This window comes from Ambystoma mexicanum, chromosome 7p, assembly GCF_040938575.1.
Source record: "Ambystoma mexicanum isolate Mex_15411 chromosome 7p, UKY_AmexF1_1, whole genome shotgun sequence".
Classification (NCBI taxonomy): domain Eukaryota; kingdom Metazoa; phylum Chordata; class Amphibia; order Caudata; family Ambystomatidae; genus Ambystoma; species Ambystoma mexicanum.
Genome location: NC_090939.1, coordinates 462,206,844 through 462,222,247, shown reverse-complemented (window position 1 = coordinate 462,222,247; position 15,404 = coordinate 462,206,844). Strand labels below are relative to the sequence as shown.

At 45.2% G+C, this 15,404-nt stretch overlaps 1 protein-coding gene across 1 annotated transcript in view; it reads left to right on the top strand.

Moving 5' to 3' along the window:
- F5 (coagulation factor V) overlaps positions 1–15,404 on the top strand; it is a 1,375,529-nt gene that overhangs the window by 865,494 nt on the left and 494,631 nt on the right. The window contains exon 15 of the mRNA XM_069636481.1: positions 9,959–10,195. Coding sequence (XP_069492582.1) covers positions 9,959–10,195 — 237 coding nt within the window. The remainder of the gene's footprint in view (positions 1–9,958; positions 10,196–15,404) is intronic.

Genomic DNA, 15,404 nt, shown 5'->3' with positions numbered 1-15,404 from the left:
GGGAGTAGTGGAGAGCTGCAGAGAGTACAAGAGGCCTTGAGACACGGCCGGCTCCGCCATCTGGCTTCGGTCGGGCCCAGCGTAGGGTGATGTAGCATCCAATCAGCTCACTGCAAAGGGTCAGGTGCCCAGAAGTTGAATTTTGATATGCCTGAGGTGGCCACCTTGACGTGGGAGGCATCACCTACACAGCGATCCTGGCTCTCCAACTCCTGCATGCTGGATGTTGGGGAAGAGAGTGATCTTCCTCGCAGCAGAGCTGCAGAGAGTACAAGAGGCTTTGAGACACAGCCTTTGGACTCGGCTGGCTCCACTTTCTGGCTTTCATCAGGGCCGTGTTTAGGGTGATGCAGGGTCCAATTAGCTGGCTGCAAAGGGCCGGGTGCCCAGAAGTTGAATTTCGATATGCCTGAGGGGCCATCTTGATGTGAGGGGCATCGCCTACACAGCAGTCCTGGCTCTCCAGCTCCTGCATGCTAGATGGTGGGGAAGAGAGTGATCTTCCTCGCAGTAGAGCTGCAGAGAGTACAAGAGGCCTTGAGACACAGCCTTTGGACTCGGCCGGCTCTGCCATCCGGCTTCGGTCAGGACTGGGTTTAGGGTGATGCGGGGTCCAATCAGCTACCTGCAAAGGGCCAGGTGCTCAGAAGTTGAGTTTCGATATGCCTGAAGTGGCCATCTTGACGTGATGGGCATCGTCTACACAGCGGTCTTGGCTCTCCAGCTCCTGCATGCTGGATGGTGTGGAAGAGAAGAAAAGAAGCCATATTAAATTTCGGCTGCACATGCCAGTAAATATTGTCCCAGTCTTTGTCAGGGCTTGTATCTCAGTACTTCAGGGATTTTGTGGATGCCAGGGGGATTGCTATAAGTCAAAGAACTATACGTTTAGCTCTCCATGCTCAAGTTAAAACATTTTTTAAAATAAAAATCTGAAAAATGTTACACAGCATGGGCATTCAAACGAATTTTTTAAAAAATTGGGTTACCAAAATAAAGTGAGTTATTAATATATACCTGTGTGTGCCATGCATTGCACAGCAGAGGCTGTTGTTTCAATACGTTCCTATATATAACAATGAGCTTTCTGAGTCAGAAAAGGCAGAGGCAATTAAGATTCTAGTCGTTGGAAGAGAAAACTTTACACCAAGTCCATATAGGTGATTCTCAGTGTAGTCTAGAAATCAACAAAGACTACTGTAAGCAACAGGTTTCTAATGTCAAAGCTAGAGACAAAGAGAACAAGCTCTAAAAAAAATTAAAATGCGCTCAAAAGGGACTTAGTCTATTTGACGTGTAAGTTGAGGTCTGGTCTCGTGTCGGTGGTCTCTGTATCTAAAAAGATACCGAAACTAATTACGGTAAAGACACACACAGTAGCCCGGCGACCATAGACACTGCGAAAAGATTTAAACAGGCTGCATTTAGCTTACCAAGTAGCCGTTTGAGGTACTGTGTAGCCAGTCAGCCGAGGGGGGCGTGCAGCAGCGGGAAACAATTGTTTGCATAACAGCGATCAGGCAAATCCCAAAGCTTCACCGCCTATCTGGCCTAGGCTGTTTCTTACACAAATGTTATAGACGCCACAACAAAGTTACGTCTTGGTACTAGCGGAGATGGTAATGATACAACACCCCCCATTCGCCCAAGGTAGCAAACTCAAATAACACCCACGGCATGTATAATTTCACAAGCTGTGCTCTGGGGAGTTGTCAGCACCATGAGGCTATGCAAGTAACAATGTTGTACTTCACAAATACTTTGTAATGCAAAATAGCATAACAGCCAATACTGTACTGACCCTGTGCCTCTCACAAATGCAGCTAAAAAGAAATATAAATAACATGCACACTTGTAAAAGACACATTTGCACACAGAATGTACATTTGTAAACATCTGTATTTCGATGTCTTAGGCAGGGGAGAAAATGGGCATAAGGCCAAAAAGTGTGTGTTTCTTTAAAGTATTTATTTACAATCAAGGATTAACCTGTGCCTGAGTACCTCAGGTAAAGGTGTATTTGTATGGATGAATGTGATAAAGTCATATTAGGTGGGATGGTTGGGGAGGACTGGGAGGAGAAACCATCCACTACATGAAGTGACCACTGGATGCAGTACTGGGAAGATCCTGCAGAGTCTAAACACCCTCCCCAGAGTTAATCTGCACTAGAGCAGTACTGTTTCACAGAGCCCATTTAAGGAAAGTCCTTTTTCAGTTGGGAATCAGTATATTTAGAAAAAGAGGTACGGGCGCCCCTCTGCGAGAACGAGAACAGCTTAATGACCTGTTCTATTGGAAGGTGCCCACTCGAAAGTCCGCAGCCATATTTGAGCTCACTGTACTTTTCACAAAGGAGAAATAACTATCTGCATATCAGTCTTTGTCCCGCCCAGTAGAGCAGTCTAGCACCGAAATGCTAGGCTATCCTTCTTTGAACAAGAGTACCAACAGCAACCCCAGACACGTGTTTCGGCCTAGTCGGGCACCATCAGTGAGGTGGAGCAGTGCCTCTTTGAGCAGTGAGAAAGGGGTCCACATCTGTATAACCCTGGGTAACTTAGGGTGACCAACCGTAAATTCCTTAAACATAGAGGTACGGGCGCCCCTGTGCGAGAACAAACACGGCTTAATGGCCTGTTCTATGGTAAGGCACCCACTCGAGAGTGCGCAGTCACATTTGAGCTCACTGTACTTTTCCCAAAGGAGAAATATCCATTTGCATATCAGTCTTTTGAGGAAATGTTTCTAGTGTTTACAGTTTGTGGATACTTGTGATAATGTGGTTATTATCAATGTGAAAGGAATTGTTGTATTTCAGCTTAACTTTCACATTTATTTGTCTGTAACTTGAGGCACCAGCACTTTTTGCTACTTATTAGCACTTGTCATGTAAATACTTTTTAGTAACAGCTGAACTTTACCAGCCCAGAGGTCCTTTGAGTCTGGATTGGAACTTGGCATAGGAACTTTGTTGGCCACAAATTTGTAATGGGTCACGATATGGTTTGTAAACAGTGGGAACAAAGTACATTTTGTGTTTGGAACTTTTTGAGATTATTAACGTTTTTTTAAATTGGAATAAAACATTTGCTATCATCAAACCATACTGTAAATCCTTTTCAGACACAGAAAATGATTTCGAGTTAGAGCCGTAAGGAGCCTTTTTGTTATATACTATTCGTCCCCAAGCTGCCTGGCTTGAGATCAGTAGATGTTTATCCTACTCACCCACATTTGCGGAAGCTGGCCCTATGTAACAGACTAGGAACACATAATAGTATGCACAGGCAAGTGTTTCAAAGCGCTCAAGGAGGGTGGGAACATGGGGGAAAACCAACAGTCGCTCAGAGCCCTTCATATTCTGAGACGATAAAATCTGCACAGGCAGAGTAAGTGCATAAAATACATTTAACAGTTTGAGATACATAAAATAGGCCTTACGGCGATTCTGCAGTTTTACCAGTGCCATTAAGGGGGTGAAGACAAGGGAGAAAAGACAGACGATCTTCAGGCACGGTGCGCATGGATCGTGCAAGTGCACAGACATCCACAGGGAGGGGGAGGTCCAAGTGCACCTAGTCGGCGGAGAATGGTGTAAGTGCAGAGAGAGCCACTCTCTTGTGTTATTTCTCAAGTGCAGAGAGTGTGAGTGCGGTGTGGGGCCCTTAGGCGAGTGCGAAAAAGGACTGGTGGGGGTGCCAGGGACCTGTGAGACTCTGAGGTTCAACAGGCGGCCAGTCAGCAAGCTGTAAGGCAGAGGAGGGAGAGAAGGAAAAGAGCAGAAAACTTGGTTAGCAGGGTTGCATGAGGGAGAAGGAAGAGGAGAAGAGGAAGGTCTTGATGAGTTTCTGGAACTTAAGAAGATCAGGCTCAAGACGGAGGGCAGCAGAGAGGCTACTGCAGAGGAATGCACCTGCTGAGGATAACGATCTCCCTCCAAATCTCTGCTTGCAGAACTGGCTCACTCGCAGAAGGTTGAAGGTAGATGAGCGGAGGGCTTGTGAGGGACAGTATTTAGGTAGGCAGTGTTGCAGGTAGGTAGGTCCCAGGCCCCAGAAAGCCTTGTGAACAATGCAGAGGGTCTTGAATTTGATACCTGCGGTCACGGGGAGCCAGTGAAGGGATTTCAGCGCCACAGCCATGAGGTCCCTGAGCTTGAGGCCAAGGATAAATTGTGCAGTTCTGTTCTGGATGAGTTGCAGAGGGCACAAGGCAGAAGAAGGGATGCTGAGGAAGAGGCTGTTGCAGAAGTCCAGCCTAGAGAGAACCAGTGCTATGGAGACAGTGAGCCCCTGGGGGAAAGTGAGAAAAGGTAGAGTACCTCTGAGGAGGTCTAGCTGATAGACTTTTTAGAGATGTCCAAAATGTGAGAGGAGAATGATAGAGTGGAGTGAAAATGACCCCAAGGATTCTTACCTCGCAGGTGGGTGCTGGTGCAGGGCCCAGGGAGGCCGGCCAGAGTGAAACTGGAAAAGCGGGAGCAGGGGTCCCAATGGGAATGATCTCAGTCTTACTAGCGTTGAGGCAGAGGCTGTTTGCAGCACACCATGACTGAATAGCGGACAGACATTCAGATATGAGCGAGGAGGAGGAGGCGGCTGAGGGTAGACTGAAAGACAGTTGTGTGTCATCTGCGTAACACTGGAAGTTGGAGGTCAAAGTGGCAATCACACGTGCCAGGGCAGCCATATGGACGTTGAAGAACCAGGGGGATAGGTTACATCCCTGGGGAACGCCACAGGTTGAAAGAGCTATAGTCGAGAGATAGAGATAGATAGAGAGGCAGTGATACAGAGAGAGGGAAAAGGAGATAGAGCGAAACAGAAAGAGAGTGAAACAGAGAGAGAGAGAGAACTAGAGAGGGACAGGCTGTGAGACAAAGAGAGGGGAAAGAGAGAGAGAGAGAGAGAGAGAGAGTGAGAGAGAGAGAGAGTTGAGAGACAGAGAGATAGAGGGTTCACATTCAAAAGGGGTCAGATGGAAAACGAGAGGGTCACTAACCCCTACACTTGTTGGTGTCAATCATCTCTTGTACACCATAATTACAGCAAGCCGGGAGGAGGCGAGTCATTGCCAACCACTGTAGGAAGACGATGTGCATTGCAAGAATGTTGAGGAAGGATTCATGGTCAACAGCATTGAAGGCTGCATATAGGTTGAGTAGGATAAGTAAGCATTTGATCCATGGGAAGGGCGCTCAGCCAATCAGGTGGCTGGAAATGCAGGCGAGAACACAGTGTACAGCCTGCATTTTCCAGGCACCTGAGACCTTCACCAGCATGTACCACCTTGATTGTGGGGAGGCAACAAGGAGCATCTCCCTGTTGCCTTCCCATGCCCCCACCCACCTCCTACCCCTCCGAGACATCCCGCACCCTTCCCCCAAACCCCTTCCTCCATCCCCACTTGCTAGACCAAAGCTTTTTGCTCCATTCCCAGTGCTCCCTCCCATCTCGACACCTACATATTCCAACCACCTGAAGCGCTTCCCAGGGTGGCGTCATCTTGATTGTGGGGAGGCAACTGGGAGCCACACTCTGTGCCTCCCCAGGCCCCCAACCTTACTCCCCAGACATCCCACATCCTTCCCCCACTCGCTTCCCTCCCCCCCTGGTTTCTTACTGGGGACCAGAGCTTTGTGCTCTGGTCCCGGCACTCCCTCCTGTCTTCAGCACACCCCATGGAAATACAAAAAGGACCAAATCCCTTTTATTTACTGTGGCAGGGGCCATCTTGTTTTTTTATGGGAGATTGAACTTGTGCAATATGTGCAGAGCCCGGTTCTCCCATGAGAAAAAATGAAAAAACTATTTGCACCTTGGACAAAGCCCCAGGATGTGAGGCTCAGGCTGGTGTGCCGTTACTGGCCATGTACGATCCCTTTGTTCAGGATGTGTTGATCATCATTGATGACTTGGATGATGGCAGTCTCCGTATTGTATTGTGGTTGGAAACTGCTTTAGGTTGTAGTGAGTGATTCTTTCATGCAACTGTACAGCAAGATTCTTCTCAATTACTTTGTTGAGAAAGGCTAAAGGTGTGAAGGTGGTGCTAGTTGATCTGGCCATCAGGGTCGAGTATGGGTTTCTTCAGCTGTGAGAGGGTCGGAATCATTTTCAGTTTATCTGGTAAGGTACTGTAAGGAAGGCATGAAATCAAGCAGTAGACACATACACAATTGATACGTTTTCGAAAACATTTATTTGGTATTTTGGTTGGGTTGGTAGAATTCCTAACTGGCACTAACTCTAAGATTGGGAGTAGTCCCGACCATTAAACAAATAAAATAAGTCCAAGTAAGTCTAGTCAAAATAAAAAGGCCTATATTCAAAAAAACTGATCTTGCCCTCCTTCTCAAAATGACAAATATGTTAAGGGAATAGAAAAAGAAAATAGTGTCTCAAAAGAAATGTCAGAATGGCTTAAGTACCAACTCCCTTCCCCACGTTCAACACCACAGGGTCTAGAGAGATTCTTCAAAATGATAGATGGATGGCATAGTTCTATCAGTCTTACACACTTTGGCTCACTGGTACAATTCAACAGTTCAGGCTTGGGCTTCAAGCTTCTGGTAGTTCAATCACTTTCTTAGGCTTCATCCGCCTTGTCATAAATACACAGTTCTACTTTTGATCTTTACTTTCCCACAATTCAACACAGGCTCCCCCCTGCCAGGCTCGAGCCTGTCTATTCACCTTTTCACTTTATCAGACAGTTCTGCACAGTCTTCCCTCTGCCAGGCTCAAGCCTGTCTATTCACCTTTTCACTTTATCAGACAGTTCTGCACAGTCTTCCCTCTGCCGGGCTCGAGCCTGTTTATTCACCTTTTCACTTTATCAGACAGTTCTGCAAAGTCTTTCCTCTGCCGGGCTCGAGTCTCTCTATTCACCTTTTCACTTTATCACACAGTTCTGCACAGGCTTTCCCCTGCCGGGCTCCAGCCTGTCTATCCACCTTTCTCTTTGTGGGGGTTTCCTTCGCCACTTTTTGTCTTAGGTGGCTTTTCACTGTCGAAGACTTTCGAAAACTGCAAGGACTTTGTGTTGACCTCTGCATGACCACTTCAACCTCTCTTTAAACAATTCTACAATCCACAATCTTCCTCATCTTGCAACACCAATACCTCTTGGTACTTGTATTTTCTTATTCTCTTTAGTTTGCCCGCTTGGCCTCTTTCCAAGTTCATATATGTTGCCCTCTTGGCATATTCAGAGTTCACATACTTTACTTTTCACTTATTCAACTTTCTTTCAGGATCGCAGTTATTTTCTTGCCTTTACTGTTACTCTGTATCCTTCCCTTTTACAATTCGGCAATTGCCCTTTCCATTACGAGTTTTACCGACACACGCGAGAGCCTTCAACTTTTGGGTTACAGTTACTTTTGCTTTTAACACAAACCGGGCTTTTGTTGCCTTTGATAGCACACCAGTCTTGTTAATTGGTCTCTTTCATCAACGCCTTTCATGCAGCAGTCAAGGCCGTTAAAAATGCCTCCTCTGCTCCTCCGCAACTCTGCTGTTCACCCAGAAGGGTCGCAGGCCGCTTCCAAGCACCTTGACGGTTTCTCTCTTCCGCTCACTCGTTTTCAGTCTTGGAATGCTTACGGCTTCCCGAAAGTGTGGAATTCTTGCCTGGCTGTCTCTCGTTCGCAACTACCGATCAGCCCCCTGGCTTTCAAACTTCTGTAGTCTGGTTTGCATCAGCCCCGAAAGAGATGTTCCTTCTCGTACCCAGCCACGCTCAGAGTGTGCCTGTGCACACCACCTTTTATCCTGACAGGGAGTGGTAGCAAGTGGCAGTTGTGTATAATTAGGATTACTTGCCTGACTCTACCTGGCCTCATCACAGAGTCAGTAGAGGTAATCTTTCTGACCTCATTCCTCATCTTCCTTGGCTCAGTAGTGTTGTCAATGTAAAGTGAGGAGGAATTATGGGAGCTGTAGTTTCTCATAAAATAAGCAAAGATAGGGGTTAGGTGGGTTGCGGAAAAAGTGGGATACCGTTTCTCACCATCGGGTGCTTCTCTCCCACTCCCTGAGGACCCCCTACCAGGGTGATCCTGCATCGCTTGTCCATCCCCACTGTCGGGATCCAAAAGCGATGGCCTTTCCCTTGCCACCCGAGTACAGGATCCCCGGGGACTAGGTTGTGAAACACCCTCTGGTTTTCCACAGTATCTTGTGTGAGGGATACATTGATGTCATTGGAATATTGTGTGAGTACTTCGCCTGTGATGACCTTCGCTGTGGACAAGGAGAAGGTGTTTTCCCCGTAGGTGTTGGATTTTTGTGCTTCAATTCGATCCATTTTGATATGTTGAGAGCGGGTATGTGCGGGATGTCTGTGGTGTGTTTGGAGCTGTCGATGTGTTTCTTTGTATGACAAGATAGACATATCTTGACTGTGAAGTTGTTGAAGGCATTGTATTTATCAGTGGATTGCAGTATTGCACGATGTGACGATGCAGGCTTGATGTAGGGCTTCACGACTTGGAAAATTGCTCTGCTCTTATTAAAAAAAAAATGTTTAAATACTTTATTGGATTTTATCTTATTCAACGTACATTGGACCAAAACATGGTGCATCAAACAAAAGCACTTCCCAACTTCCCCCGCCCCCTCCCCTCTTTTCACAAAGCCTTGCAAATACACAACATTCCATTTAGTTTCTAATCGTTCTGCTCTTGTTAGATACTTCCGTGATGGTTATTGTGTTTACCGAGGTGTCGAGGGCCAATGTTTCTGTAATGAAAAACATACGATTTAAAGTGGAAAACAGCATAGTAATGCAATGTTTGAGAGGCAAATAGTTTGTTTCTGTTGCTTTAATGTTGGCAGAGAAAGTGGGATTCTTCTACTGGGTGCAGGAGTTTGCAGGTCCAAACCTATCTGTGGATCAGGTGAATTTCTCCAGAGTTGTGTGCGGGATCCCCTTACAACTCACCCAGTGCATCCGGTCCGCACATGGCAGTAATATAGCGGGAGGAGCTCAAATGGCAAAGGGTGTCATTAGGAGTTTGCCTGTATCCCGCCGGTAATGCCAGCAGGATACAGGCAAACGGACCTACCATTTCCTGCGCCTGATATCCCAGTATTACCAGGATAGTCCAGGTGCCAGCAACGGCAGTCATTCCCAATTCCATGGTGTCCCATTGGACTCCATGGGGGGCATTGCAAGTATTACTGGCACTGGCTGTTTTTTGCAGATGTGGGCCTGATTTACCTCCAGCTCTGAGCTGGAGGGAAATCAGTGACTCCCACCGGCAAACTTGTAGTTTTGCGGTGTGGGAAAAGTGGCAGTAACTGAATTACTGCCACTTTTCCTGCACCGCAGAAACGTATCTAAAGGGTGCAAGGAGGAGAGAGTGAACGCAGGAACACATCCGGAAGAGAAGCTGTGTACATGGTAGGGCTGGCACTGAGAAATAAGGCTGAAACAACCATTGATATCCATGTAGTGAATACTCTTTGTGTACAATATTCCTGGCTCACCCACTATGCTATTGATATGTCAATGTTAACTGTGCACAATGTTCATTATTGTTGTCTTACATGCTTTAGAAGACAAGCTTTAACACGTTTCATTGATCAGCTTCTGAGTAATAGGCTGGTTTGGAGAGATAATTTTACACACCCAAATCACCTCTTGGGATAGTGGATGTGTTCTCAGTGAGGACGCTTGTGGGGGTATAGAATAGGAGAAAAGACTTCCTGATCACTATTTTACCAGGAAGCCAAGAGCTGATATTGTGAATGGCTGTTTATGCCTCCTCTAGTCGCATTGTTGGCAATGGACTCACCTGCATTCCAGTGGTGTTATGAGAATATCCCAGTCCTTTCAAATTGACTTACAATAAAACATAGCTTATTGAATGGAGTACCTTCTTAAATCATATTGATGTGTACACATGTGTCTGCTCTGTTCTCTAAGCTCTGATCCATCTGTATTTCAGGTGCACTTTAAAAACCTTGCCTCCAGACCATATTCCCTTCACGCTCATGGAGTTGCATATGAAAAATCTTCTGAGGGTCGCAGTTATGAAGATGAATCCCCAGATTGGTTTCGAAAAGATGATGCAGTGCAACCTGGGGATTCCCATACCTACCTGTGGTTTGTAACATCAAGCTCAGGACCCGAACCCGATGGTTCCGCATGTAGAACATGGGCCTACTATTCAGCAGTAAACCCGGTAAGAAAATGTCAGACATTCCTAGATATTTTATAAGAAGGGCAATGTCCTTCAACTAGTGTCCTCCACCACTGGAGAAACAAGCAGAATGTCTAGCTGTACAAATATCAACCGAGCTTCGCCTGCTTTACAGCGAGAATCATTGCAATCAATTTCTGAAAATAGTGTCATGACATAAAGGCATTCTCACTTTAAAAATAATGTTGCCATCCAATCTCTGGAAAGATGTATTATAATCAGACATTGTATGCTCAGTTGCAGGCTTGTTTGACATATTTAAAAAATAATGGAGCTGTAAAGGGTGCTTACAGCAGACACATTCAAAGTATATCAACCAAACACATGTGAAAACATATCCAATGTAGGGACGACATGTCACCACAACTCTCAAGTGCCCCCCAAGTACTATAGGCTTTCCGCTCAAAATCAGGTCACAGGCTCGTGTCTGTATATAAATGTCCACCACGAAAGGGACTCATTTTAGCTTAAATTGTTCCTAGCATCCTAACTCAGAATAATGTTATAGCCTAAAGGCAGTGTGAGGACCACGGATCACATCTAAGGAGCTAGGGAAATCCAAATGACAATTGTCTCTGCATGCTGTTAGACTACTGTTATCAAAAAGCATTCAACACTATATTGTAGTCAGAAGCAACCGTTTTTAATTAGCCTGCTTCAAATCGATGTTCTGCATGAGTCACAGGTCCTAGTATCCAATACATTTCAGAGCCTTGGTCCTTCATCGGGTAAAGATCTGTAATAACCATGCATATATACATTTCATGAGGTCCACACACTGGATTGCCAATACCGGAACAATGATGTGTACAAAAATATTAGTGACAACATAATGAATGTACACTCACAAATGGTCAATGAATAGTAGTATCTGTCTAAGTATGGGCTACGCCAAATGAGACATAAAAGGCCATGGTAAATGGGGAGGAAATGTATCTCTTTTTGTATAGTTGTAGAGATATACTTGGACTTATCATTGTGATATAGTGACTCCGGAAGGGCCCCCCGGAAGTGCCTTGTAAGTGCCTGCTTGAAGCCTGCCTGAAGCTCTGCCTGATGCTCTTCCTGATGCCCTGTCTGAGGCAGCTTTTGACTTCCAGCTGGTGATTGCTGCTCAAGCCGGACTTTTTACAACGGTGCGTTCTTGAACTGCACATTGGCAATTATTGCGTAATTTCGCACCCACCTGCTTAGGGTCCCTGAACTCTCTGAACTGCTTAGGCTCCTTGAATTGTTTCTTGAATTGCTTAGGCTCCTCGAATTGGTTTTCCCCCTCGGGGCTTTTATGGGAGTTGCGCCTTAGCTGTTTGGACTTCGGACTATGTGGAAAACCACTTAATTTTGTCTCTTCTGTATTTGTTGTAGGAGCGAGTGTAACCCTGCCCGGAAGAAGGCAGGCACTGCTATAAAGACACAAGGCACGCGCCCCCGTGCGCACGCCGCCCCGAAGTGCCTTGTAAGTGCCTGCCTGTTAGCCTGCCTGTTAGCCCGCCTGTTAGCCTGTTCGCCGTCTTCGCAGGCGAGCAGGAGTGGAGTTACTAGTCTTTATAGGTATTACTCGTTGTGTGATAAGTGTTACTCTTATGTCCCCTACCAAAGGAAAGGGAGAAAGGCCGGTCAGGAAAATTACAAAGAACACATATTCCCGAACAGGGCCTGTAACAAGGAATTTGAGTATGTCAGGAAACTGACAATATGAGGATATTTTGTCAGCACCACTGATTTTCACACCGGTTAAGGGCACTATGAGAATGGCAACGTCAATGCCCCTTCCACTATCCCCACCTACTCCTCCTGATGTACCAATATTAGGGGGGACAATGGGAGACTCCTCTATACTGTTAATTGAATCTGAGTCACAGGGGTGCAATCAGGAGGAGAATGGTGGGGAGTTCCCTATTCTGTCACAGGGCTGACTCAAACTGTTCCACCCACAAGGAATACAATTTTGGATAGTTCCCTTATGGCTCTTTCTCAATATCCTCTGAGCCAAGATTCTGTGTGGGAAATATCGTCTGGCCAACCAGAGGCCTCTGACATGAGGGATGGTGTGGGGTTGGTAAGAGATGACACATTACAAGAAAAAAATTATTTTAGAATTGAAACGACAAACGGCTTTATTGGATAGATTACTGATGTCCTGGGAAGCACAAAAGAGCTCAGAAAAGGGGATCTCTAGAGACGGGATAAGTAACATAGCGACTCAAACCGATTCTGGATTGGTAACTATGAATACCAGGCCTTTGAAAGCCGCTATTGAAGTTTCTTCATTAAGTAAGGCTAAAAACAGTGAAGCTGTCAATATTTTGGGAAATACGGATAAAGATAAAATACCGGAGTGTTCCTCACCATTAAAAAGAAAGGTTGCAACAACAAAAAAAGCAGACGTCTGTTTAGCAAAGCCCACAAAAGGAAGCCTATATATTTTTTGGCGGAATATGATTAAAGTAGAAGTGATAAGTCAAGAAAATATATCCTTTTTTTTGGACAACTCTGTGGATTGTGAGGTTATATGTGACCCACAGGGTGGCACTGTAGTGGCAGACACTATCTCTGATAATATGAAGAGGAAACAAAATACTCAACAAAAAAAAAGAATAGAGATAAAAGAAAAACTGACGGCAAAATGCCCCATATTTGTTAAAAATGCTGGGAGAGAGAAGGGCTCTGTAATGTGGGGGGAGGAGGGGATTCGAGGAAACAAGTATTGGGCATATCCCAGAATAAAACAGTGCATAACAACATGGACAAGGTGTCAGTACTAAACACAGAGAAAGGTGCATATCTGAATAACATACCTAAAATGCAAAATTCAAAAAGTGAAGGTGAACTTGTGAACCCAGTTAGAAGTATGAGTCTGACAATAAACCACTTAGGCACAACTTTGGACAGCAAGGCCAGAGAATATAGCCTGTTGAACTCTCCTGTATCAATGGAAAAAATTGTAAGGAGAGGTAACAGCCGTGATGGCTGAATCACTTGAGCTAGAAAATAAAAGGATGGGATGTGAGAAAAGTGTGAAACCTGTGCGATCTGATGTGGTTTCTATAGACGGAGCCTTACCTGGAACAACACAAGGGTTGTCAACAATAAACCTGGAGGGTGAGGGCCTGCCGGATCATCTAGGCTTAAAAATGATTGAGATAGGAGCAAATATTGAAAACTGTAGAAAAGAGCAAACACAAGAGAGGGTTCCACTTCCTGTGATTAAACAATCAGACCTCTATAGGGAAAAGCATCAGATTGAAACTCCCATGGTACCCAATAAACAACATTTATGGAATCCTCCAAATAAGTGAGTCCCACAAATCTACCTCGGGTGTAGCCCCGCGTGGGCGACCATGTCAAACCTTAGACAAATCTCCTGTGGATCACTAAGCACCCCCTGCTCTTGTATCTCAGGGCCTTTGTGCACTGTGTTACTCCTAGATTACTCCTATCTTACTTCTCTAGACACATTAATATAAGACACAAAGAAAACACATGAATCGATTCAACAATAGAAACACTTTTATTCATACATAGCAATGCATAATGCAAACACTACTATATTGCAAATCTCAATTTGCACCTTTTATGCTTTTGGTGCAAATCTACCATGCAATGCAATAACTGTAAGCCTTACAGGCTTTTAATGCAACCAATCTAATAGCTCCAATCCACACCATACTTCACACTCTCTCTAAGACAAACCCTGTCTGATTACCCCATCTATCATGTCAGCCAAAGCTCTGTGCGAGTGTCGCTTCCAATTCCCCATGCACGTGTCTTGTTCCTCAATACTCCCCTCTTGCCATGTGCAAGCTTCCCACTCTGAAACCAGCCAGTCAGTCAGGGACAGGCCTCTCAGTGGTCTGGTTTTCCTGCCAACTGTCTCCCTGCCAGATCGATCTGCATCAGCTCTCATCAGAATGCTTCCCCAATGCTCTCTCGATCTCAGAGTCATCCAAACGTCTCTCGATCTCTCAATCTCTCAGAGAGCAGCTCGATCCAAAGCTCCATCTAGAACAATTAGAAACTCCCAAAGCCTCACCTCTCATTATAATGTTCAATGATGTATACATATCCATGGTTACACTCGTCTCTCTAAGCTAAAATGTCTCTCTTTCTGTCTGTCAGCATTTCTAAATGTGAGCCGTGCCTAAATGTCTGTGATGCATGTACTTGTACTTTTAAATCACTCCGTGTTCTGGTCAATGTGACATTTGTCATCATATCTACACCATGGCCTTCTTCTGTCTGCCTGCGGTACCATCCTACAATCTCCTCATATTTCTCCATTCAAATCCCTCTCTCCTCGTGCATGTCTCTGTGAGCCAAACTCTTCTCCCTCCATGGCGCTGCCTACCCCCACCTTCTCTCTGTCTGCAAAGCACCAGCCCAGGGCTAATAAGCCTCCTTCTCCGTGTCTCTACTAAGGCAAAGGCGACCTCTTATCAACCAAACTGTTTACGCATTCCAATCTTTCACAATGTACCATAACAACTTCGCACTCCGCGGTGCTTCTGTGTGTCTCAATGGAATGGCTTCATAATGCCATAGGCCTCATGCTTTCTATTCTCGAATGTAGTGCCTAACACATTCATTAATAACAAGCGCTACATAATGTGGACTCATTGCATAGTCTAAGTGCACACTCATGCGTGTCTCTCTACAATGCATACATAATACATAACAACATATCTTTACATGTGTCTCTACATGGCACTTAAAATATAACAATGTGGATAGTTTAATGATGTCACTACTTATCAGTACTAATCAGAATGTATGAAGGATAACTGGATCCCTAAATGGGTAATGATTCTGTAATGATAACAAACTATGCTTCTCCATACTATCAGGTTTCACACGATTACTCAGCAGGCCAAAGAAGGGTGGGGGAGGTCCATATTGCACCATCTAGAATGGTGCAATCTAGTGACTTGAGGGTAGTAAAATAGAGACAGTCATCCCATTTAGGATGCCCGAGTGTATTAATATACCATTTGTTTGAACAAGGGGGTCCTCTCTCGCTACATAGGGGTAGAATACTTTCATTGTTGAATGAAATTTCTGCCTTGAGAACATTAACAACCGCAGATATAAGGTTGGTGGACTTTATACACCCAAGACGACTGAACCATGTCCGACTGGTCCTAAATACAAAAAAGTTATATGATTTGATTTTGGACCAAGTAGAACAATTCAA